General features: G+C 46.2%; 1 protein-coding gene across 1 annotated transcript; it reads left to right on the top strand.

The window, feature by feature from the left end:
* LOC311150542 (semaphorin-6B-like) lies at positions 1-25,283 on the top strand (the record flags this gene model as incomplete). The annotated part of the gene is made up of 16 exons (XM_084188021.1): positions 1-106; positions 4,378-4,489; positions 6,842-6,902; positions 7,042-7,104; positions 9,642-9,740; positions 9,827-9,917; positions 10,608-10,727; positions 16,091-16,179; positions 16,884-17,101; positions 17,326-17,457; positions 17,566-17,721; positions 17,909-18,088; positions 19,300-19,440; positions 19,516-19,593; positions 19,684-19,742; positions 24,271-25,283. 16 exons carry the CDS (start codon positions 1-3, stop codon positions 25,281-25,283), a joined length of 2,718 nt encoding a protein of 905 aa, XP_084044147.1.
* Positions 25,284-25,335: the final 52 nt, after the last annotated feature.

Raw genomic sequence — 25,335 nt, 5'->3', positions numbered from 1 at the left:
ATGACGACCATGGCCCCTCCCCTCACGTTTTTCCTCCTGCTCCTGCGATTGGCTCACAGTTCTTTTCCAGAGGAGCCTGGTCCGCTCAGCTACGCTCCCTTAGAGGGTATGTGTCCTTCTTATTGTGTGTGTGTGTGTTTGTGGGCGCACGTACACTGAGTATACAAAACATTAAGAACATGACTGACAAGGTGTATCCAGATGAAACCTATGATTCCTTTTTGTGGGCCCACATTTTTTTTTCTTGATCAAATAACATGGAAAACAACCACTTTTTGTGCAGTATTAATTTACCATCCTTACAAACCACTTAAAAACCTCTTAAGGATCGGACCCTTTTTTTCAATGTTCGCCTAAAATGACATACCCAAATCTAACTGCCTGTAGCTCAGGACATGATGCAAGGATATGCATATTCTTGATATCATTTGAAAGGAAGCGCTTTGAAGTTTTTGGAAATGTGAAATTAATGTAGGAGAATATAACACATTAGATCTGGTAAAATATAATACAAACAAAAAAACATGCGTTTTCTATTTTTTTGTTTTTTGTTGCATCATCTTTGAATTGCAAGAGAAAGGCCAGACAGTGATGTAGGATTCTAGGTGTAATTTAGATGTTGTTCACCAGATAGCAGCAGTGTGTGTGTGCGAAGTTTCAGACTGATCCAGTGAAGAATTACATCACTACACAATATTTTGTATTAAGTTTGCCAGGAGTTTTCCCAAATGTGCCGAATTGTTTTTCAAGTACATAACTATAGAGCACATACAAAAATGCTATGGTAATACAACATTTAAGTTTGCACACTGGATCATTAACTTCCCTACAGAAAATACACTAACCTTCACATGTCTAGATGGTGGGGTGGGTGTGGAGTCAGAGGTCAAACTGTAGAACCCAGTTCCTACATGTGAATATAACAATTTATTTTTCAAACAAAACTACACTACATTTTATCTCTGGGACCCTCAGGATGACAAATCAGAGCAAGATTACTGAATGTAAGTACATTATTTACCTTCAGAGGTGAATGTACCAAACCAGTTGCTGTGATAAAAGTTTTGTTGTTGTGTACTATCCTCAAACAATAGCATGGTATTTTCTAGCTGTAATAGCTACTGTAAATTGGACACTGCAGTTACATTAACAGGATTTTAAGCTTTCTGCCCATATAAGACATGTCTATGTCCCGGAAAGTTGGCTGTTGTTTACAACACCATTCTAGTCACATATCGCATATTGAGCAACAACGTCCCGTATAAGGGACACCGATCCCGTAGAGGTTAATGTACATTACTGTATTGTACATAGGTTGGTCCTCTAGGTCTGTACCTGTAGACTTTTCATCACCATGAAGAAAAACAATGCACAACACAGTGGTTTGTGATGATGTGGAGTATTGATGTGGCTCAGTTGGTAGAGCATGGCGCTTGCAATGCCAGGGTTGGGGTTCGATTCCCACGGGGGATCAGTATGATAATGTATGCACTTACCACTGTAGGTTTCTCTGGGTAAGTGTCTGCTAAAAGGAATGAATAGACCATTTCAGTTTTCACATAGAAATAAGTTGCATTTGCAAAGTATTTCAAGAAACTGGAAAACATATATCAAGCAAGTATTTTTATATTCCACAAGTATTATCAGGTTAACTGTTTTGTACAGATAATTATCAAACTCAAGTTACAAATGCTGGTAAACGCTCAAATATATTTAGTTTAAATTTTTTCACAAAAGTGCACTGGGCCTTTACTAGTCCTGTATTAGCAGACCGATACAGACTTCTTCAGCGCGGGCACTTTTTTTTTGCATCCCCCCAGAAGAAAAAAAAACTGCACCCCCACCCCCACCCCCAAACTCCTTCCTGCGGCTATGGGTGCAACTCAATATTAGGAAGGGGTTACTAATGTTCGGTATACTCAGTGTGTGTACAGTGAGGGAAAAAAGTTTTTGATCCCCTGCTGATTTTATACGTTTGCCCACTGACAAAGAAATGATCAGTATATAATTTTAATGGTAGGTTTATTTGAACAGTGAGAGACAGAATAACAACAACAAAATTTAGAAAAACGCATGTCAAAAATGTTATAAATTGATTTGCATTTTAATGAGGGAAATACGTATTTGACCCCCTCTCAATCAGAAAGATTTCAGGCTCCCAGGTGTCTTTTATACAGGTAACGAGCTGAGATTAGGAGCACACTCTTAAAGGGAGTGCTCCTAATCTCACCTTGTTACCTGTATAAAAGACACCTGTCCACAGAAGCAATCAAATCAATCAGATTCCAAACTCTCCACCATGGCCAAGACCAAAGAGCTCTCAGGGACAAGATTGTAGACCTACACAAGGCTGGAATGGGCTACAAGACCATCGCCAAGCAGCTTGGTGAGAAGGTGACAACAGTTGGTGCGATTATTCGAAAATGGAAGAAACACAAAACTGTCAATCTCCCTCGGCCGGGGGCTCCATGCAAGATCTCACCTTGTGGAGTTGCAATGATCATGAGAACGGTGAGGAATCAGCCCAGAACTACACGGGAGGATCTTGTCAATGATCTCAAGGCAGCTGGGACCATAGTCACCAAGAAAACAATTGGTAACACACTACACCATGAAGGACTGAAATCCTGCAGCGCCCGCAAGGTCCCCCTGCTCAAGAAAGCACATATACAGCCCGTCTGAAGTTTGCCAATGAACATCTGAATGATTCAGAGGAGAACTGGGTGAAAGTGTTGTGGTCAGATGAGACCAAAATCGAGCTCTTTGGCATCAACTCAACTCGCCGTGTTTGGAGGAGGAGGAATGCTGCCTATGACCCCAAGAACACCATCCCCACCGTCAAACATGGAGGTGGAAACATTATGCTTTGGGGGTGTTTTTCTGCTAAGGGGACAGGACAACTTCACCGCATCAAAGGGACGATGGACGGGGCCATGTACCGTCAAATCTTGGGTGAGAACCTCCTTCCCTCAGCCAGGGCATTGAAAATGGGTCGTGGATGGGTATTCCAGCATGACAATGACCCAAAACACACGGCCAAGGCAACAAAGGAGTGGCTCAAGAAGAAGCACATCAAGGTCCTGGAGTGGCCTAGCCAGTCTCCAGACCTTAATCCCATAGAAAATCTGTGGAGGGAGCTGAAGGTTCGAGTTGCCAAACGTCAGCCTCGAAACCTTAATGACTTGGAGAAGATCTGCAAAGAGGAGTGGAACAAAATCCCTCCTGAGATGTGTGCAAACCTGGTGGCCAACAACAAGAAACGTCTGACCTCTGTGATTGCCAACAAGGGTTTTGCCACCAAGTACTAAGTCATGTTTTGCAGAGGGGTCAAATACTCATTTCCCTCATTAAAATGCAAATTAATTTATAACATTTTTGACATGCGTTTTTCTGGATTTTGTTGTTGTTATTCTGTCTCTCACTGTTCAAATAAACCTACCATTAAAATTATAGACTGATCATGTCTTTGTCAGTGGGCAAACGTACAAAATCAGCAGGGGATCAAATACTTTTTTCCCTCACTGTATGTGTTTCTTTGGCATGAATGCGTTTGTGTACATATGGTATCCGTGATGAATGACCCTTGGTGGATCTCAGTATTCCTTCAGGACAGAAAGATCAGGGGTCACAGCCTTGGTCTGGAGCTGTTTTCACACAAAACAACCGTGTCACAGAGATAGATTGCAGAAGCACTGGGAAATGTGTTTTTCCTTGTGTGTGAATGAAAGATGTAATGCTCTCCTCTCCTTCTCTCCTTTGATTTAATATTATGGAGCTGCGATCTGAGGTCATTGCTTTATTGTTGTTTTATTGCATATATGATTGAGCATCTAGTTCAAGGGGAAGGGGGTGTAAGAGGTGGAGAGGTAGAGATGGAGGGAGAGAGCGAGACATGGGAGGAGAGAGAGAAAAAGAGAGTGATCGAAGGAGAGAGGAGGGAGATAGTCAGAGAGGTGGAGATAGTCAGAGAGGTGGAGATGGAGAGAGAGGGAGAGATGAAAGAGAGAGAGATTGAATAGTTGCAGAGGAGAGAGAGAGAGGGCAGAGCGTTTGGAGATCAGTAGACGGATGGATGTGTATTATGGTGTCGTTCCTTGCAGTCAAGGACAATGAGACAGAGGTCCCACTCAATCTCCTGAAGAGTAGTCCCTATGGAGATGTCCTCTCCACCTTCCCTGCAGTGTGTCCTGTCCTTCAATACTGTCTGGTCTATCCCCTCGTCCCCTCCTGTATCACTATAATTGTCTGTCTCCCTCTTTCTGCCATCCCTCTGTTTCTCCCCCTCCAAGCTTTTTTTTCTCAATCCTTTCCATCCCCTGTAATGTAATGATAGTGTAAACAACGCTTTCTTTCTTTCTCTCTCTCCCTTCTTCTCAGTGGTGAGGAGGTATCCTGTGTTTGTGGGTAGAGCGCATCGTTCCTCTCAGAGACAGGAGCTGCACATTCAGACAGTGCTCCAGGTCAACCGCACTCTCTACATAGGAGCCAGGTAACAATCAGCAACTGCCTGTATCCTACCGCACACACTGTACACTGTACCCTACCGCGCACACTGTACACAGTACCCTACCGCACACACTGTACACTATACCCTACAGCACACACTGTACACAGTACCCTACCGCACACACTGTACACAGTACGCTACCGTACACACTGTACACAGTACCCTACTGTACACAGTACCCTACCGCACACACTGTACACAGTATATACAGTGGGGGAAAAAAGTATTTAGTCAGCCACCAATTGTGCAAGTTCTCCCACTTAAAAAGATGAGAGAGGCCTGTAATTTTCATCATAGGTACACGTCAACTATGACAGACAAAATGAGAAAAATAAAATCCAGAAAATCACATTGTAGGATTTGTAATGAATTTATTTGCAAATTTATGGTGGAAAATAAGTATTTGGTCAATAACAAAAGTTTCTCAATACTTTGTTATATACCCTTTGTTGGCAATGACACAGGTCAAACGTTTTCTGTAAGTCTTCACAAGGTTTTCACACACTGTTGCTGGTATTTTGGCCCATTCCTCCATGCAGATCTCCTCTAGAGCAGTGATGTTTTGGGGCTGTCGCTGGGCAACACGGACTTTCAACTCCCTCCAAAGATTTTCTATGGGGTTGAGATCTGGAGACTGGCTAGGCCACTCCAGGACCTTGAAATGCTTCTTACGAAGCCACTCCTTCGTTGCCCGGGCGGTGTGTTTGGGATCATTGTCATGCTGAAAGACCCAGCCACGTTTCATCTTCAATGCCCTTGCTGATGGAAGGAGGTTTTCACTCAAAATCTCACGATACATGGCCCCATTCATTCTTTCCTTTACACGGATCAGTCGTCCTGGTCCCTTTGCAGAAAAACAGCCCCAAAGCATGATGTTTCCACCCCCATGCTTCACAGTAGGTATGGTGTTCTTTGGATGCAACTCAGCATTCTTTGTCCTCCAAACACGACGAGTTGAGTTTTTACCAAAAAGTTATATTTTGGTTTCATCTGACCATATGACTGTCACGGTTCTCTAAGACCGAACCCAGAAGCAGACCAGGACAAGGTGAGTTGAACGAATGTGAGTGTTTATTTACAGATAAAAAGATGCAGAATAGTCCAGGAGACGGAGCGGGTGGCGGAGATGAGTAGGTGGTGGTGAAGTGGCAGATGAACTGATGGCACGGCAGGGGTTGGGTGAAGGTTCCGGGAGAATGACTGTAGACAGAAAAAACGGAGATAAGTACAAGGCAGGTCAACAAGGTGCAAAAAACAACAAAACTAACGCTAGTACTCAGAGGCTGATACGCTGGCAAAACATACTGTTTATGGCTAACGATCCGGCAGGGAATGGATGTCAGGTCAGAGCTTATGAAGGGGTGATGATCAGGACCAGGTGTGCCCAAGCTGATGAGAAGCAGGTGCGGGTAATCGAGAGATCACCCGCCTAGCAACGTCGCCCGGCAACCGGACAGGGTGCGTTCAGGCACCTTCGGGAAACAGGAGATTCAGAGCAGAAAAACGGCAACACAGGCAGGAACAGACTCAGGACGCAGGGTTCATGACAATGACATTCTCCCAATCCTCTTCTGGATCATCCAAATGCACTCTAGCAAACTTCAGACGGGCCTGGACATGTACTGGCTTAAGCAGGGGGACACGTCTCTCACTGCAGGATTTGAGTCCCTGATCATTTTGACCCCACAGGGTGAGATCTTGCGTGGAGCCCCAGATCGAGGGAGATTATCAGTGGTCTTGTATGTCTTCCATTTCCTAATAATTGCTCCCACAGTTGATTTCTTCAAACCAAGCTGCTTACCTATTGCAGATTCAGTCTTCCCAGCCTGGTGCAGGTCTACAATTTTGTTTCTGGTGTCCTTTGACAGCTCTTTGGTCTTGGCCATAGTGGAGTTTGGAGTGTGACTGTTTGAGGTTGTGGACAGGTGTCTTTTATACTGATAACAAGTTCAAACAGGTGCCATTAATACAGGTAACGAGTGGAGGACAGAGGAGCCTCTTAAAGAAGAAGTTACAGGTCTGTGAGAGCCAGAAATCTTGCTTGTTTGTAGGTGACCAAATACTTATTTTCCATCATAATTTGCAAATAAATTCATTAAAAATCCTACAATGTGATTTTCTGGATTTTTTTTTCTCAATTTGTCTGTCATAGTTGACGTGTACCTATGATGAAAATTACAGGCCTCTCTCATCTTTTTAAGTGGGAGAACTTGCACAATTGGTGGCTGACTAAATACTTTTTTCCCCCACTGTAGTTGTTTCATGATCAAATACACTGTAAAAGACTCTGAAAACGTCTTTGTTTTTCTCTTGTTGTCTGTGTTTGTAAAACAGAGATGATCTATACAGAGTGGAGCTGGACAATATGTCAGGGGATGAAATGTTCTACAGCAAGGTGAGACAGGCAGACAGACAAACACACACACACAAACACTAAGTGTTTGACCTCACTGATATAACACACACCTCTGATTAAATCAGATCACAGTATAATGGTAACCCTCTGGTCATGTCATTTTGTGTTCCTCTGCTAGAAGCGGACGTGGGAATCCAATAAGAACGACATTCGAGTCTGCAGGATGAAGGGCAAACATGAGGTTAGTTCCCATCTCTAGCCCAGAGGGCAGTGTATGTCAGTGGTAACTCACAGAGAAACTCTCTCTAGGCTACAGTGTGTTGTTGGCGGTGCTGTGGGGTTATCTATTCTAGTATTCCCAATGACATGTTGTCCTCCAGTGAAAATGTGATACCTGCAACTGATCTGAGTGATATGAGTAATATGGGGTGATACGATCAGTGAATAATGGAGGCCTAAGAGATAAAGGAGAGAGAGTGAGGGGGAAGAGAAGAAGACAGGGAGAGAGTGAGGGGGATGAGAAGAAGACAGAGAGAGAGTGAGGGGGAAGAGAAGAAGACAGAGAGAGAGTGAGGGGGAAGAGAAGAAGACAGAGAGAGAGTGAGGGGGAAGAGAAGAAGACAGAGAGAGAGAGTGAGGGGGAAGAGAAGAAGACAGAGAGAGAGTGAGGGAAGAGAAGAAGACAGAGAGAGAGTGAGGGGGAAGAGAAGAAGACAGAGAGAGAGTGAGGGGGATGAGAAGAAGACAGAGAGAGAGTGAGGGGAAGAGAAGAAGACAGAGAGAGAGTGAGGGGGAAGAGAAGAAGACAGAGAGAGAGTGAGGGGGAAGAGAAGAAGACAGAGAGAGTGAGGGGGAAGAGAAGAAGACACAGAGAGAGTGAGGGGGAAGAGAAGAAGACAGAGAGAGAGTGAGGGGGAAGAGAAGAAGACAGAGAGAGAGTGAGGGGGAAGAGAAGAAGACAGAGAGAGAGTGAGGGGGAAGAGAAGAAAACAGAGAGAGAGTGAGGGGGGAGAGAAGAAGACAGAGAGAGAGTGAGGGGGAAGAGAAGAAGACAGAGAGAGAGTGAGGGGAAGAGAAGAAGACAGAGAGAGAGTGAGGGGAAGAGAAGAAGACAGAGAGAGAGTGAGGGGGAAGAGAAGAAGACAGAGAGAGAGTGAGGGGAAGAGAAGAAGACAGAGAGAGTGAGGGTGAAGAGAAGAAGACAGAGAGAGAGTGAGGGGAAGAGAAGAAGACAGAGAGAGAGTGAGGGGGAAGAGAAGAAGACAGAGAGAGAGTGAGGGGGAAGAGAAGAAGACAGAGAGAGAGTGAGGGGGAAGAGAAGAAGTGGGGGAGGAGGAGAGAGAGAATGGGGGAAGGAGAAAAGACAGTGAGAGAGGGAGGGAGAGCGATAATGAGATAGCGGTGTCACACAGCCCTGGGGGAGACCATGGAAATCAGGATGGGAGAGAGGGAGGGATAGGGGGAGAGAGAGAGAGAGAGAGAGAGAGAGAGAGAGAGAGAGAGAGAGAGAGAGAGAGAGAGAGAGAGAGAGAGAGAGAGAGAGAGAGAGAGAGAGAGAGAGAGAGAGAGAGAGAGATCAGTGGAGTAACCACTTGAGATATATAAATAGAGGAGGTAGAAGACCACACAGTCACAGATAAAAGGAGAGATAGAGAGACAGAGTGGAGGTAAAGAGGAAGAGCGTGGGAGAGAGAAAGAAGTGTGTGACATTAAGGTAGACAGATGAAAGGAGACAGGGAAAGAAATAAAAAGAGAGAATAACAACATCAAAGGTGTGAGACATAAAAAATGGAGAGAGAGAGAGAGAGAGAGAGAGAGAGAGAGAGAGAGAGAGAGAGAGAGAGAGAGAGAGAGAGAGAGAGACTAGAACATGTAGAGATTCTTCTAGCTCACATGATGAATCCCATGGGAACTCATAAAGAGGGAATGTTGTGGTGAGTCATGCTAGAAGACATGTAGAGTTATACAGTACCTCCCTTTTAAAACACAGAGATACAGCTGAACAGTGTGTTGTGTGTAAGGGGTATAAAATTTACATTTACATTTTTTTACATTTTAGTCATTTAGCAGACGCTCTTAACCAGAGCGACTTACAGGAGCAATTAGGGTTAAGTGCCTTGCTCAAGGGCACATTAACGTCATTTAGCAGACGCTCTTAGCCAGAGCGACTCACAAATTGGTGCGTTCACCCTATAGCCAGTGGGATAACCACTTTACAATTTGGGGATTGTAGATTTAGGGCCGGTATAATTTCCTTAAGGCTTTCCTGAGTGGTTGTTTTCACTTAAGCCATCGCTTAGTTCAGCCCAGCTCAGCATATTCCAGCCATGAAGTTAACCAGACCAGTTCTGTAGCCTGTGTAACGGAGGTCAGTGTGCTGCTAACAGCTTAGATTGCCCCATACTGGGCTCCAACCAGTTATCCTCTGCTTCGTAACACACGTGACCGCCCTCCTTGACAACGTGCAAACTGATTGAGCCATTCAAAAGGTACCCTTTGGATAGCTCAAATGACGACAATTCAAGCTAGCTGTGGAGTGAGCTTTCGGTACATTCTTAACTCTGTTACATGTAGGTACACTAAGGAGTATTTATGCACTACTTTTGTCATATGGATATGATATTAAACTAATTTCTCTGCCTAACCCTTTGAGGAGTGGGTTTGAACGACAAATAAGAGAGATCACACACACACACACACACACACACATACACACACACTCACACTTACAGTACTCCTCTGACATCATTTCTCATCCTTTCTTATCTCTTTCTTCAGGAGGAGTGTCGTAACTTCATCAAGGTGTTGTTGAGTCAACATGGAGGACTGTTTGTGTGTGGAACCAATGCCTTCAACCCTTTGTGTGCCAACTACACTGTGAGTATCTGTCTATTCAATTCAATCCAATGAAGCTTTATTGGCATGTGTGTGCGTGTTCATATGGACAATTGTGTGTGTTACAGAGAGACTCTTTGGAGATGGTGGGAGAAACGTTCAGTGGGATGGCTCGGTGCCCTTATGACCCCAGACACGCCAACGTGGCTCTGTTCGCAGGTACAGTAGTTTCTCTCTTTCTTTCTTTTTAACTTTCATTCTTTTTCAAAATAATAACGAAGTAATGACATAGGTATTTTTACTAGGACTGTAATATTCAGAGGAAATCATTCAGATGAAGAATCAATCTAGAGTCTAGATTGGAGCGGTAAGGAGGGACTTGACTGTGCTTGTACTCATGATAAATACATGTTTTTTGTGTTCTCTCTCTCTCTCTCTCTCTGTCTCTCTCTCTCACTCGCTGTGTGTCTGTCTGTCTCTCTCTCTCTCTCTCTCTCTCTCTCTCTCTCTCTCTCTGTCTGGCTCTTTCTTTCGCTCTCTCTCTCTCTCTCTCTCTCTGTCTCTTTTTCTCTCTCTCTCTCTCTCTCTCTCTCTCTCTCTCCTCTCTCTCTCTCTCTCTCTCTCTCTCTCGCTCTCTCTCTCTCTCTCTCTCTCTCTCTCTCTGTCTCTTTTTTCTCTCTCTCTCTCTCTCTCTCTCTCTCTCTCTCTCTCTCTCTCTCTCTCTCTCTCTCTCTCTCTCTCTCTCTCTCTCTCTCTCTCGCTCTCTCTCTCTCTCTCTCTCTCTGTCTCTTTTTCTGTCTCTCTCTCTCTCTCTCTCTCTCTCTCTCTCTCTCTCTCTATCTCTTATCTCTATCTCTTATCTCTATCTCGCTCTGTCTCTCTCTGTCTCTCTCTCTTTCTCTCTATCAGAGGGCAGTCTCTTCACTGGTACTGTAACAGACTTCCTGGCGATTGATGCTGTGATCTATCGTAGCCTAGGCGTCAGCCCTGCTCTCCGCACTGTCAAACACGACTCCAAATGGTTCAGAGGTACACTGAGATGAAGTGCTTGCATGTGAGTGAATGGGCCAAACACTTCTTCACAGGTGAAGAACTCCCAATGTTTCCTTAGATCACATAAACACTGCGGGCTAACCCAAACCTTTCCTACCTAAATCCTTATATCCTAGGAGTGGATACATAAAAGCGGTATGGACTAGCTATACTTCAGCCGTGGGCAAATTGTTTCTTGAGCGGATGGTCGAGGGCTCAGATTGCAAATTCACCACAAGAGGCCAAATATGTATTTCTTTTATTTTTTATTGTTATTTGTTTTATTGATCTATTTTTTACTTAACACTTTTTTTTATTTTCTTAAAACTGCATTGTTTGTTAAGGGCTTGTAAGTAAGCCTTTCACTGTAAGGTCTACACCTGTTGTATTTGGCGCGTGTGGCAAATACAATTTGATTTGATTTGATTTGAAACATATATAATTTCTGACAAAAACAAAATAATTTCAAACCTTGCTTAAATACAGTGCCTTCAGAAAGTATTCACACCCCTTGACTTATTCCACATTTTGTTGTGTTACAGCCCTGAATTCAAAATACACACAATACCCCATAATTACAAAGTGAAAACATTATTGAAAATTAAATACATAAATATCTCATTTACATAAGTATTCACACCCCTCAATCAATACTTTGTAGAAGCACCTTTGGCAGAGATTATAGCTGTGAGTCTTTCTGGGTAAATCTTTGTGGGATTGTGCAACATTTGCCAATTATTAATTTCACAATTCCTAAAGCTCTGTCAAATTGGTTGTTGATCATTGCTAGACAACCATTTTCAGGTCTTGCCATAGATTTTCAAGCAGATTTAAGTCTAAACTGTAACTCTACCACTCAGGAATATTCAGTGTCTTCTTGGTAAACAACTCCAGTGTAGATTTCGCCTTGAGTTTTAGGTTATTGTCCTGCTGAAAGGTGAATTCATCTCCCAGTGTCTGGAGGAAAGCAGACTGAAGCAGGTTTTCATCTAGGATTTGCCCCAACATAACACTTTGTATTCAGGACAAAAAGCTAACTGCTTTGTCACATTTTTTGAATTATTACTTTAGAGACTTGTTGAAAACAGGATGCATGTTTTGGAATGTTTGCATTCTGTACAGGATTCCTTCTTTTCACTCTGTCATTTAGGTTAGTATTGTGGAGTAACTACAATGTTGTTGATCCATCCTCAGTTTTCTCTTATCACAGCCATTAAACTCTGTAACTGTTTTAAAGTCACCACTGGCCTCATGATGAAATCCCTAAGTGGTTTCCTTCCTCTCCGGCAACTGAGCTAGGAAGGACGGCTGAATCTTTGTAGTGACTGGGTGTATTGATACACCATCCAAAGTGTAATTAATAACTTCACCATGCTCAAAGGAAAATTCAATGTCTGCTTTTTTATTTTTACCCATCTACCAATAGCTGCCCTTCTTTGCGAGGCATTGGAAAACCTCCCTGGTCTTTGTGGTTGAATCTGTGTTTGAAATTCACTGCTCAACTGAGGAGTACAGAGATGAGGCAATCATTCAAAAATCATCTTAAACACCATTCTTGTGATTAATGTGATTTTGCTATTCATTGTAAATGTTTGTAGGCCTATGTAGCCAAATTGTATCTACGATCGTATGCTATCCATTCATGCTTTTTTAAATGTTCTATTTATATCTGTAAATTAACCAATGATATCAAGCCACAACCGGCCATGATTACAGACACCTGTGTGCGTCCTTTGACACTATATAAACTAGTGACCCACAGTGTTTGTCATTATAACCTGATGAAGACAGCTTGTCTGTCGAAACGTTGGTTATTAGGTTATTAAATGATTGCATCTGTGCTCCTAGAGTGAGACTCTCCTTTTCTTTTTCAAACACTATTATTGCACACAGAGTGAGTCCATGCAGTTTATTATGTGACTTGTTAAGCACATTTTTACTCCTGAACTTATTTAGGCTTGCCATTACAAAGGGATTGAATACTTATTGACTCAAGACATTTCAGCTTTTCATTTAATTTCATAATTCATTTTTTTAAATGTATGAAAACATGATTCCACTTTGACATTATGGGGTATTGTGTGTAGGCCAGTGACAAAACATATCTACATTGAATCCATTTTAAATTCAGGCTGTAACACAACAACATGTGGAAAAAGTGAAGGGGTGTGAATACTTTCTGAAGGTACCGTACTGTATGTCTCTCTTTATTATGTGTGGGATTACATGGGAACAGATTTCCTAAATTAAAATCACTTGGAACTCATTTCCTGGTGTTTTTACACTCTTTTATGTCCAACAATGAAAATGTTATAAATACATTTAAAAAAGAAACCTGTTTTTTTTGCTAAGAAAACCATCTGACCCGCCAGTTTGGGGAACCCTGCTGTAGGTGCCAGGTTAGATGTACTGCTTTCTGTCAAATCAGAGAGGACCAGACCAACGGATCTAGGAGATGAAATCCCCTTCAGAGTAAAACATAGTGTGGAATCCTGGAGGTCAGAGGCAGAGACAGAGATGAATAAATAACTGCTCTGTCCTTGGTACTGATGACAAATTAAACAGGACATGAATGCTTAATGGCTGACCCCAGAGAGCGACGGCCATATTGATGTGCTGCTTGTTGGTACAGAGGAATGTCAGAGTGTGTATTGGCAGTAAATACAGAGCTGTGTGTGTGCTCTCCCTGAGGGGTTCATCTGTAGTATGTGTGGAAGGGGTGAAGGGGTGAAGGGGTGTGTGTGTCTGTGTCTGTGTGCAACGGTGTGTGCGTGCGTGTGTGTATGTGTCACGCTCTGGCTCCGGGACTGTGTTGTTTGAGCCAGGGTGTATTCATTTGGTGGTGTTGGGTATAGGGTGTGTTCATTTGTTGTGTTTGGTTTTGGTTTTGTTTCCGTGTTTGGTCAGTGACTCCCAATCGGAGGTAACGAGTGTCAGCTGTCGGCTCGTTATCTCTGATTGGGAGCCATATTTATACTGTGTGTTTTCACCTTGTGGTTGTGGGTTTTTGTTCCAAGTTCAGTCATTGTCACTGTTGGACTTCACTTTCGTCTTTTGTTTTGTATTGACGTGCTTTTCTAATTAAAGTCATGTTTCTTGGACACGCTGCGCCTTGGTCATACTTGGACGACATAGACGACCGTGACAGAAAAACCCACCATAAGAGGACCAAGCAGCGTGTCAAGCGGCAACAGGACCCAGCTCCAAAGGTCTGGACATGGGAGGAGATTTTGGACGGAAAAGGGTCCTGGACTTGGGAGGAGATCCTGGAGGGGATGGATCGCCGTCCATGGAGCGAGACAGTGGAGAGGCGACGGAGAGAGGAACAACGGCGTCGGCAGGGCCATCGTCGGAGGGACGAGAGGCAACCCCAAAAAGTTTTTTTGGGGGGGCACATGGCTTGGGCGGTTGGGCAGCAGGAGGCTGCCACAGGGAGATGTGGAGAGAAGGCTATCGGATTACGGGAGCCATTGGCGAGTAGAGGAAGGGAAGTTGTTGCGGCACGGCGTGAGAGACTGATGTGTGTTACCAGTCCGGTCCGGCCCGTTCCTGATCCCCAGTTAAAGCCAGTGGTGTGTGTTCCCAGTACGGACCGGCCTGTTCCTACTCCACGCATCAAGCCCACGGTGTGCGTCGCCAGTCCAGCCCGGCCGGTTCCTGCTCCACGCACAGAGTCTACGGTGCGCGTCGCCAGCCCGGTCCGGCCTGTTCCTGCCACCCGCACCAAGCCTACGGTGCGCGTCGCCAGCCCGACCCGGCCTGTTCCTGCCACTCGCACCAAACCTACGGTGCGCGTCGCCAGCCCGGTCCGGCCTGTTGCTGCTCCCCGCACTAGCCCTGAGATGCGTGTCCTCAGCCCGGGACCACCAGTTCCGGCACCACGCACTAGGCCTTATGTGCGTCCCCAGGGTCCAGCATGCCCTGTTGCTACTCCCCGCACTAGCCCTGAGATGCGTGTCCTCAGCCCGGGACCACCAGTTCCGGCACCACGCACCAGGCCTATAGTGCGTCTCGGCCGGCCAGAGTCGGCCGTCTGCCCAACGGGGCCTGAACTGCCCGTCTGCCCAACGGCGCCTGAACTGCCTGTCTGCCCAACGCCGTCTGAACTGTCCGTCTGCCAAGCGCTGCATAAGCCGCCCGTCTGCCATGAGCCTTCAGAGCCGTCCGCCAGACCGGAGCCGCTAAAGCCTTCCGCCAGACAGGAGCCGCTAGAGCCTTCCGCCAGACAGGATCAGCCAGAGCCTTCCGCCAGACAGGATCAGCCAGAGCCTTCCGCCAGACAGGATCGGCCAGAGCCTTCCGCCAGACAGGATCAGCCAGAGCCTTCCGCCAGACAGGATCAGCCAGAGCCTTCGGCCAGACAGGATCAGCCAGATCCGTCAGCCAGCCATGAGCAGCCAGATCCGTCGGCCAGCCATGAGCAGCCAGATCCGTCGGCCAGCCATGAGCAGCCAGATCCGTCAGCCAGCCATGAGCAGCCAGATCCGTCAGCCAGCCATGAGCAGCCAGATCCTTCAGCCAGCCATGAGCAGCCAGATCCGTCGGCCAGCCATGAGCAGCCAGATCCGTCGGCCAGCCATGAGCAGCCAGATCCGTCAGCCAGCCATGAGCAGCCAGATCCGTCAGCCAGCCATGAGCAGCCAGATCCTTCAGCCAGCCATGAGCCGTTGAGCCAGGATCCGCCATTGAGTCCGGTGCTGTCCCTTAGCCCGGTGCTGCCCCTTATCCTGGTGCTGCCCCTTAGTCCGGTACTGTCCCTTAGTCCGGTGCTGCCCCTTAGTCCGGTGCTGCCTCTTAGTCCGGTGCTGCCCCTTAATCCGGTGGGGGTCAGTTGGAGGAGGCGACGAAAGCGGGTAGTGACTATGGTGGGGTGGGGACCACGACCGGAGCCAGAACCACCGCCGAGGAGGTATGCCCGCCCAGCCCTCCCTTGTTTAGCCCGTATTGAGGGGGGGGTACTGTCACGCTCTGGCTCCGGGACTGTGTTGTTTGAGCCAGGGTGTATTCATTTGGTGGTGTTGGGTATAGGGTGTGTTCATTTGTTGTGTTTGGTTTTGGTTTTGTTTCCGTGTTTGGTCAGTGACTCCCAATCGGAGGTAACGAGTGTCAGCTGTCGGCTCGTTATCTCTGATTGGGAGCCATATTTATACTGTGTGTTTTCACCTTGTGGTTGTGGGTTTTTGTTCCAAGTTCAGTCATTGTCACTGTTGGACTTCACTTTCGTCTTTTGTTTTGTATTGACGTGCTTTTCTAATTAAAGTCATGTTTCTTGGACACGCTGCGCCTTGGTCATACTTGGACGACATAGACGACCGTGACAGTATGTGTGTGTAACGGCATATCCCTGTTCTCTCTCTCAGAGCCCTTCTTTGTGAGTGCAGTTGAGTGGGGGCCTCACATCTACTTCTTCTTCAGAGAAATGGCCATGGAGTTCCATCACCTGGAGAAGGTACACACACACACACAATAACACACACACACACACACACAGTATTGTACAGCTAACCTTGTGGGGACACACAATTCAGTCCTATTCAAAATCCTATTTTCCCTTACCCTAAACCTAACCCTAGCTCTTAACCCTAACCCTAAACCTAACCCTAACTCTAACCCTAACCCTAAACCTAACCCTAGCTCCTAACCCTAAACCTAACCCTAGCTCCTAACCCTAACCCTAAACCTAACCCTAACTCTAACCCTAACCCTAAACCTAACCCTAGCTCCTAACCCTAACACTAAACCTAACCCTAACCCTAAACCTAACCCTAGCTCTTAACCCTAACCCTAAAACTAACCCTAGCTCCTAACCCTAACCCTTAATGTAATCTAACCCTAACACTAATTCTAACCTTAACCCTAAACTCCCTAGAAATAGCATTTGACCTCGTGGGGACTAACAAAATGTCTCCAGTTGGTCAAATTTTTGTTCGTTTACTATTCTTGTGGGGACCAGAAGAATAGTAAACACGTCCAGACACACACACACACACACACACACACACACACACACACACACACACACACACACACACACACACACACACGGAATTGCACCTACTTGGGATAAGGTGGACAGAATCCATGGGATTTGTACATTATACAGTGAATTGCCTCTTATTCTTTATAAAGCTTTGACTCTCTTTGTGTGTGCAGGTGATGGTATCTCGTGTGGCGCGGGTGTGTAAGGGGGACCTGGGGGGCTCTCAGAGGGTGTTGGAGAAACAGTGGACATCGTTCCTGAAGGCCAGACTGAACTGTTCTGTCCCAGGAGACTCCCACTTCTATTTCAACCTACTCCACGCCACCAGCCCCATACTCAACATGAACGGCAGAGACGTCATACTAGGACTGTTCTCTACACCGCCCAACAGGTACACACACACACGTGTACACACACACACAATCATGCATGAATGCACCCCCCCCCCCCCATTTTCTGACACATATTTAATAATCTTTCCCCCTTTAAACCTGTCCTTCCTTTCTCTCTCTCTCTCTCTCTCTCTCTCTCTCTCTCTCTCTCTCTCTCTCTCTCTCTCTCTCTCTCTCTCTCTCTCTCTCTCTCTCTATCCCTCTCTCCATCTATCCCTCTCAGTATCCCGGGGTCTGCAGTGTGTGTGTTTGACATGCAGCAGTTGGCCAGGGTGTTTGAGGGAAGATTCAAGGAGCAGAAATCTCCAGAATCCATCTGGACGCCCGTGCCTGACGAACTTGTGCCCAAACCCAGGTATGCAGTACATTTGACTTGTACTGATATTGATTGTATAACTGATTGTTTCTTCATACCCTTGCCCCTGATTCAGATTCTTTTTTTGACCGTCTCCTCTCTCTGTAGGCCGGGTGGCTGTGCTGTGCAGGTGCAGGGGTCTCCGTTCAGCTCATCTAAATCTCTGCCGGATGAAGTGCTGAACTTTGTAAAGACTCATCCCCTGATGGACGAGACCATACCCTTGGTTGGGCACAGACCTTGGGTCGTCAAGACTATGGGCAGGTATGGCTAAGGATACAAATGGTTTGCCATTGATTGTTCACTCTGAAATCAATGTTTGCCCTATGTTCTGAAATTGAGCTCTCCCCTCTCACTCCCCCCCTCTCTCCCTTTCCCTCTCCCTCCCTCTCTTTCTCTCTCTCGCTCTCTCCCTCTCTATTTCTCTCTCTCCCTCCATCTCGCTCTCCAGGTACCAGTTGACAGCAATGGTGGTGGACACAGAGGCTGGTCCCCATAGGAACCGTACAGTGTTGTTCCTGGGCTCCACGCGAGGGACCGTCCTGAAATTCCTCATCCTCCCCAGCGGAGAAAACTCTCCCACACACAGCAATGTGTTTCTGGAGGAGGTGGAGGGATTCAACCCTGAGAAGTGAGTACAGGAAGGGAGTTTGGCCACGATCCCTTGTATTCGCTGCAGTCCAGTGTTTTGTCAGGAGGAGATTAACTGTTCTACTCACAATGATTGTTGCTGCATTGTTTTCAAGATATCTCTTTTTGCAAAGGCAGTGATTGCCCTGATGTGAATCCCTACATTTCTCTGTTGTAACAATAGAAATCAATGAAAATACTTTTCTATTTCTCTGTCTCTCTGTATCTGTCTCTCTCTCTCTCTCTCTCTCTCTCTCTCTCTCGCTCTCTCTCTCCTTCCATCCCTCTCTCTCTCTCCACCGCTCCCTCCATCCCTCTCTCTCCCTCTCTCCATCCCTCTCTCTATCTCTCCCTCCCCTATCTCTCCCTCCCTCCCTCCCTCCCACCTTCCCTCCCTCTCTATATCTATCCCTCCCTCCCTCCCTATCTCCTTCCCTCCTATCATCCTTCCCTCTCTATCTCTCTCTCCATCCCTCCCTCTCTCCCTCCCTCCCTCTCTCCTTACCTCTCTCCCTCCATCTCTCCCTCCCTATCTCCCTCCCTCCCTATCTCCCTCCCTCCCTATCTCCCTCCCTCCCTATCTCCCTCCCTCCCTATCTCCCTCCCTCCCTCCCTCCCTCCCTCCCTCTCTCCTTCCCTCCCTCCATCCCTCCCTCTCTATCTCTCTCTCCATCCCTTGCTCGTTCTCTACCTCCCTCCCTCCCTCTCTCCTTCCCTCTCTCCCTCTATCTATCCCTCCATCTCACTATCTCTCCATCTCTCCCTCCACCTATCTCTCTCTCTCTCTCTCTCTCGCGCTCTCTCCCTCCTTCACTCCCTCCATCCATCCCTCCCTCCCTCCCTCTCTCTCTCTCCCTCTCTCTCTCTCTCTCCCTCCCTCCCTCCCTCCCTCCCTCCCTCCCTCCCTCCCTCCCTCCCTCCCTCCCTCCCTCCTCCCTCCCTATCGCCCTCCCTCTCTACTTCCCTCTCTCCCTCTATCTCTCCCTCCCCCATCTCTCCCTCCCGCCCTCTCTCCCTCCCCCATCTCTCCCTCCTCCTATATCTCCCTCCCCCATCTCTCCCTCCCGCCCTCTCTCCCTCCCCATCTCTCCCTCCTCCTATATCTTCCTTCCTTCCTTCCTTCCTTCCTTCCTTCCTTCCTTCCTTCCTTCCTTCCTTCCTTCCTTCCTTCCTTCCTTCCTTCCTTCCTTCCTTCCTTCCTTCTATCTCTAGGTGTGGAGAGGACTCTGTCCAGGCTAGACAGTTGTTGTTTCTGTCTCTGGATCGTCCCAGTCACACTCTGCTGCTGGCCTTCCCCTCCTGTCTGGTCAGACTGCCCACAGCACGCTGCCACCTACACTCACGCTGCATGAAGTGAGTAAGACACACACACACAGACCATCTCAACCATCTCCATCAGGCTGATCAGATCTCCATGTGTGTGTATAGGAGCTGTCTGACCTCCAGAGACCCCTACTGTGGCTGGACCAGAGGCAGCACCTGCTCCTTCCTCAGACCAGGCACACGGTGAGACAGCTCCCCATAGCTTTATCCAATTGATTGTGTGTTCATCTGTAGATGTCACTCTGATCATCTGTTATGTTTATTATATTACAGGCTTCCTTTTCAACAAGACAATGAGTATGGCAACTTCTCCCATCTTGGAGACTGTGATGGTAGGTATCTTGCCTTTACCATGTAGCTCTGTGGTACAATCTGTTCTTTCTTTCACTCAGTTCATGTTCCACCTAGTGGCATAATCATGCATTACAAGAGTTTGCTACACAGATGTTAAAGGGAAATTTCAAAATGTTTCAACTTCATATTCATCATCTCCAGCACCATCCCAACATCAACATATGTGAAAATGGCTCGTTTCTATGTTTTATAGTAAAAAGATAGAGGAAGATAAGTGTTTCCAATGACATCATCAACCAATTAGTAGGTAATGCCTACTCATAATTGGTTAAAATGACACGATGCACACCAATGATGTCATTGGGAACACTTATCTTCCTCTGTCTTTTTTACTACAAAACCTAGAAATGCACAATTTTCACATATGTTGAAGTTGGGGGGTGCTGGAGATGATGAATATGAAGTTAGGGGGGTGCTGGAGATGATGAATATGAAGTTGGGGGGGTGCTGGAGATGATGAATATGAAGATGGGGGGGGTGCTGGAGATGATGAATATGAAGTTAGGGGGGTGCTGGAGATGATGAATATGAAGTTGGGGGGGTGCTGGAGATGATGAAAATGAAGTTGGGGGGGTGCTGGAGATGATGAATATGAAGATGGGGGGGTGCTGGAGATGATGAATATGAAGTTAGGGGGGTGCTGGAGATGATGAATATGAAGTTGGGGGGGTGCTGGAGATGATGAAAATGAAGTTGGGGGGTGCTGGAGATGATGAATATGAAGATGGGGGGGGTGCTGGAGATGATGAATATGAAGTTGGGGGGGTGCTGGAGATGATGAATATGAAGATGGGGGGGTGCTGGAGATGATGAATATGAAGTTGGGGGGGTGCTGGAGATGATGAATATGAAGTTGGGGGGGTGCTGGAGATGATGAATATGAAGCTGAAAACATTTGAAATGTCCCTTTAATGCACATTGAACAAATTCAAATGCTGAGGTAAAGGAATGTCTATGGCAACATATGCAATTCAAATGTTTGTTTTTGCAAGGTACATTTTTTCTTTGTCATGGCATCAATTAAAAACCCAATCACATCCCTAATGCACATAACATCACAATAATTCTACATACCGTTCATATACAGTTGAAGTCGGAAGTTTACATACACCTTAGCCAAATATATTTAAACTCAGTTTTTCACAATTCCTGACATTTAATCCTAGTAAAAATTCCCTGTCTTAGGTCAGTTAGGATCACCACTTTATTTTAAGAATGTGAAATGTCAGTATAATAGTAGAGAGAACGATTTATTTCAGCTTTTATTTCTTTCCTCACATTCCCAGTGGGTCAGAAGTTTACGTACACTCAATTAGTATTTGGTAGCATTGCCTTTAAATTGTTTAACTTGGGTCAAACGTTTCGGGTAGCCTTCCACAAGCTTCCCATAATAAGTTGGGTGAATTTTCTGATAGAGCTGGTGTAACTGAGTCAGGTTTGTAGGCCTCCTTGCTCGCACACGCTTTTTCAGTTCTGCCCACTAATTTTCTATAGGATTGAGGTCAGGGCTTTGTGATGGCCACTCCAATACCTTGACTTTGTTGTCCTTAAGCTATTTTGCCACAACTTTGGAAGTATGCTTGGGGTCATTGTCCATTTGGAAGACCCATTTGCGACCAAGCTTTAACTTCCTGACTGATGTCTTGAGATGTTGCTTCAATATATCCACATAATTTTCCTTCCTCATGATGCCATCTATTTTGTGAAGTGCACCAGTCCCTCCTGCAGCAAAGCAACCCCACAGCATGATGCTGCCACCCCCGTGCTTCACGGTTGGGATGGTGTTCTTCGGCTTGCAAGCCTTCCCCTTTTTCCTCCAAACATAACGATGGTCATTATGGCCAAACAGTTCTATTTTTGTTTAATCAGACCAGAGGATATTTATCCAAAAAGTACGATATTTGTCCCCATGTGCAGTTGCAAACCGTAATCTTGCTTTTTTATGGCGGTTTTGGAGCAGTGGCTTCTTCCTTGCTGAGCAGCCTTTCAGGTTATGTCGATATAGGACTCGTTTTACTGTGGATATAGATACTTTTGTACCTGTTTCCTCCAGCATCTTCACAAGGTCCTTTGCTGTTGTTCTGGGATTGATTTGCACTTGTCGCACCAAAGTACGTTCATCTCTAGGAGACAGAACGCGTCTCCTTCCTGAGCGGTATGACGGCTGTGTGGTCCCATGGTATTTATACATGCGTACTATTGTTTGTACAGATGAACTTTTGGAAATTACTCCCAAGGATGAACCAGACTTGTGGAGGTCTACCATTTTCTTTTTGAGGTCTTAGCTGATTTCTTTTGATTTTCCCATGATGTCAAGCAAAGAGGCACTGAGTTTGAAGGTAGGCCTTTAAATACATCCACAGGTACACCTCCGATTTACTCAAATTATGTGAATTAGCCTATCAGAAGCTTCTAAAGCCATGACATCATTTTCTGGAATTTTCCAAGCTGTTTAAAGGCACAGTCAACTTAGTGTATGTAACCTTCTGACCCACTGGAATTGTGATACAGTGAATTATAAGTGAAATAATCTGTCTGTAAACAATTGTTGGAAAAGTTAATTGTGTCATGCACAAAGTAGATGTCCTAACCGACATTCCAAAACTATAGTTTGTTAACAAGAAATGTGTGGAGTGGTTGAAAAACGAGTTTTAATGACTCCAACCTAAGTGGATGTACATTTCCGACTTCAACTGTATATTGTATGTTTGTGTTTATGTGTGTATTGTATTTGCATTTACAGTGGTGACAGAAAATTGCCATGTTTTTCTGTCCGTCAGTAATGTGATTAGCTAGTGTGAAATGTCAGGGCTTTGAATTCCCTCTCCTAATATTAGTGTCTGTCAGAAGCCTCCCATTATGACAGCTTTTAATTGGCTGACTGCTTCAATAAATGCATTTTGATTGGTTGACAGAGGAGCGAATGTCTTGATCATTGAAGTAAAGCCTACAGGACTGAGACTTATTCTGAGACAGTGTTCTGCTGTCAACGACTGTCTGCCTCAGTTTGACAAGTACTTGCCAGAAAATATGTACAAAAGAAAAATGAGGACAAGCAGTGCTCAAAGCTGAGATTCTGAGAACGTCTTCAACTTTGATACATTTCTGGGCTCCTAACAAACACATCTCAAATCTGTCTCTGTGTCAATTAGGATGTCTCTGCTTTTCATCAGCAAACTGTTCCAGGACCTGCAATCTGTTCCAACTCCAATTATACACTGCAATCTCATCTGTTTTATCGCAGATCTATAATCTGGGGAGCGTTCTGATTCCATAACATACATTACAATCTCATCTATTTTATAGAACCTACAATCTGTTCCAAACTCCAAAGTCCATAATATCGCAATCCCATCTATACTATCTATCATAAATCTATAACCTATAACCTGCAATTAATACATTCCTTTGCCAGAACATTGCAATCTCATTTGTTATTTATCACTCTCTAGAACCTGACCTGTTACAGTTCCAGAACTTTAGCTTTCTCACCCGGATATAGGCCAGTTTACTGCAGAGTCAGCCTGTTCCATGGGGAGTGGTGAAAGCACGGAGCCAGAACCAGAACTAGGTCCAGGGCCTGGCAGACATTTTCTGTGTCTGTGCAGATGGGCGTGATTAGAGCGGTGGAAATATTTACTGAAATAAATGACGTGTTTTAGGGAGAAACTCACTGGCCTGCCCAGAGCTCCTGATTACAGAATGGGAACTCTGAGAAGTTTAGTGTCTTCCCCTTTTTACTCATGACAAGTGCAGCTTTCAGCCCAGTTGAGTGGGCTGTACTCCAGCCAGAACAGTACCCTAGCCAGCAGAACCCCAAGGCTGTGCTGGAGAAAACAGAAAAGGAGATGCTTATCTTCTGCCATTATAAAATGTTATGGTAGATTACGGTAATACAGAATAAGATTATGCTCTTGGATAATACAATATAGGAATATAATCTTTGAGATCAGGCAAATAATGTTTAGTTACTTAAGGATAAAACATCTAAAAAATTACAATAACAAAAGTGGAGAGATTTATAAAGGAGAATGAATACACGGAGGTAGAGGAGAGTGAAGGAATGAGATAATCGGTTTACGCTGTAATGTTGAGCGTTTTTATATTCTCTCTTGCCATTAGCCTTATCTCTCGGGGATAGATGCACATAACGGAAATGGTAGTAGCATCTGTCATCAGACTGTGGGATACAACGACTAACAAGGAATTTTGTTCCGGTACGCTGATTTTTCATCACTGATAATTTGGACAAATCACGATTTCGCAGGTGCTCACATCTTTGGAATTTCCAAAGGGGAGGTGACATTTGGCCCACAGCTTGGCCGAAACTGGCTGAGAGATTTCATTGAGAGGGGTGGAGACTTATCTATTCTCGTTAGAACATTTTCTAACACATCTCCCCCAAGAACTTAATTGAGCATCTGATGCAATTACACAAGATTTTAGTTCTAAGTGTCCGGGATGAACCTTATGATTCCTTTCTCTTGGCTCATCTCTCTCCTCCAGGTGTCATACAGCAGAGTCTGCTGATCGAGCCGGAGAGCCTGGTCTCCATCAACCTGCTGGTGGCGTCTGCAGTCTCAGCCTTCACCATCGGTGCGGCGCTCTCGGGCCTGGCTGTCTGCTGGATTATGGCCCACAAGCCCGGAAACCGTCGCCATGGCAACAACACCCCCCAGTCCACCATCCAGCGCCAGGAGAGGGGGATATTGACATCAGGAGGAGGGATGGGGGGATCGGTCCTCAGTGTGACCCGTCAGGGAGGAGGGGATAGACCCTGCTCTCAGGGCGGCGAGACACTGTTTGTGATGCCCAACGGCTGGGGGAAGTCAGGGGAGCTGGACCCAGGGTTCCTGCCTACTCCGGAGCACACGCCCCAGCAGAAAAGACGCGGGCTCAGGCTGTCTGATTCTGGATCAGGGGGGTGGGATAACAGTCAGACCTACCTGGGAGGGAGTACCATGGGGCTGGCGTCTCCCTGCCCTCTCCCTTGTCCCCCACACCCCTCCACCGCTGTCTACCTGACCACCAGACTATTCCAGGGGGGAGGAGGAGGGAGGCACGGGGGTGAGGAGCGAGGAAGAGGAGGGGAGACGCCTCGCCAGCACTATGTGTGCCTGAGCAAGCCCCGGGGGGAGAAGGGCAGGAGTGGGACACCAAAGTCGGCACTTCGTAAGTCGGCAGGGGAGTACGTGTACCCCATGACCCCCCAGGACTCTCCGGATAGGAGGAGGGTGGTGTCAGCCCCCAGCGCCCCTATGGAGTTTGGGGAACCCCTGCCAATCCGCTGGCCTCCCCAGGAAGGCTACATCCTCAGCAGCCAGGGCATGGTCCCTGTACCTCCATCCTCTATGCCCACCCCCAACGGCCAGCAGTACGTGGCCCAGCACCACACCCCTGGGCCGGGCAGGGCTCAGCTGAGAGGGGCCCTGGGGAGAGGAGAGCTGGGGGAGCTGGTGGATCTCAGCCAGCTGCTGAGTAAGAAGAGTGCCAATGAGAGGACTCACAACGGGCAGTGAGAAAGCAGGAAAACCATATGTCTCTTTCTACATCTTTCACTTTATCTCTGTT

Source organism: Coregonus lavaretus (assembly GCF_964263955.1).
Source record: "Coregonus lavaretus genome assembly, chromosome: 23".
Classification (NCBI taxonomy): domain Eukaryota; kingdom Metazoa; phylum Chordata; class Actinopteri; order Salmoniformes; family Salmonidae; genus Coregonus; species Coregonus lavaretus.
Note: the sequence above shows the minus strand (reverse complement) of the source record. Positions and strands in the feature narration are given on the sequence as shown.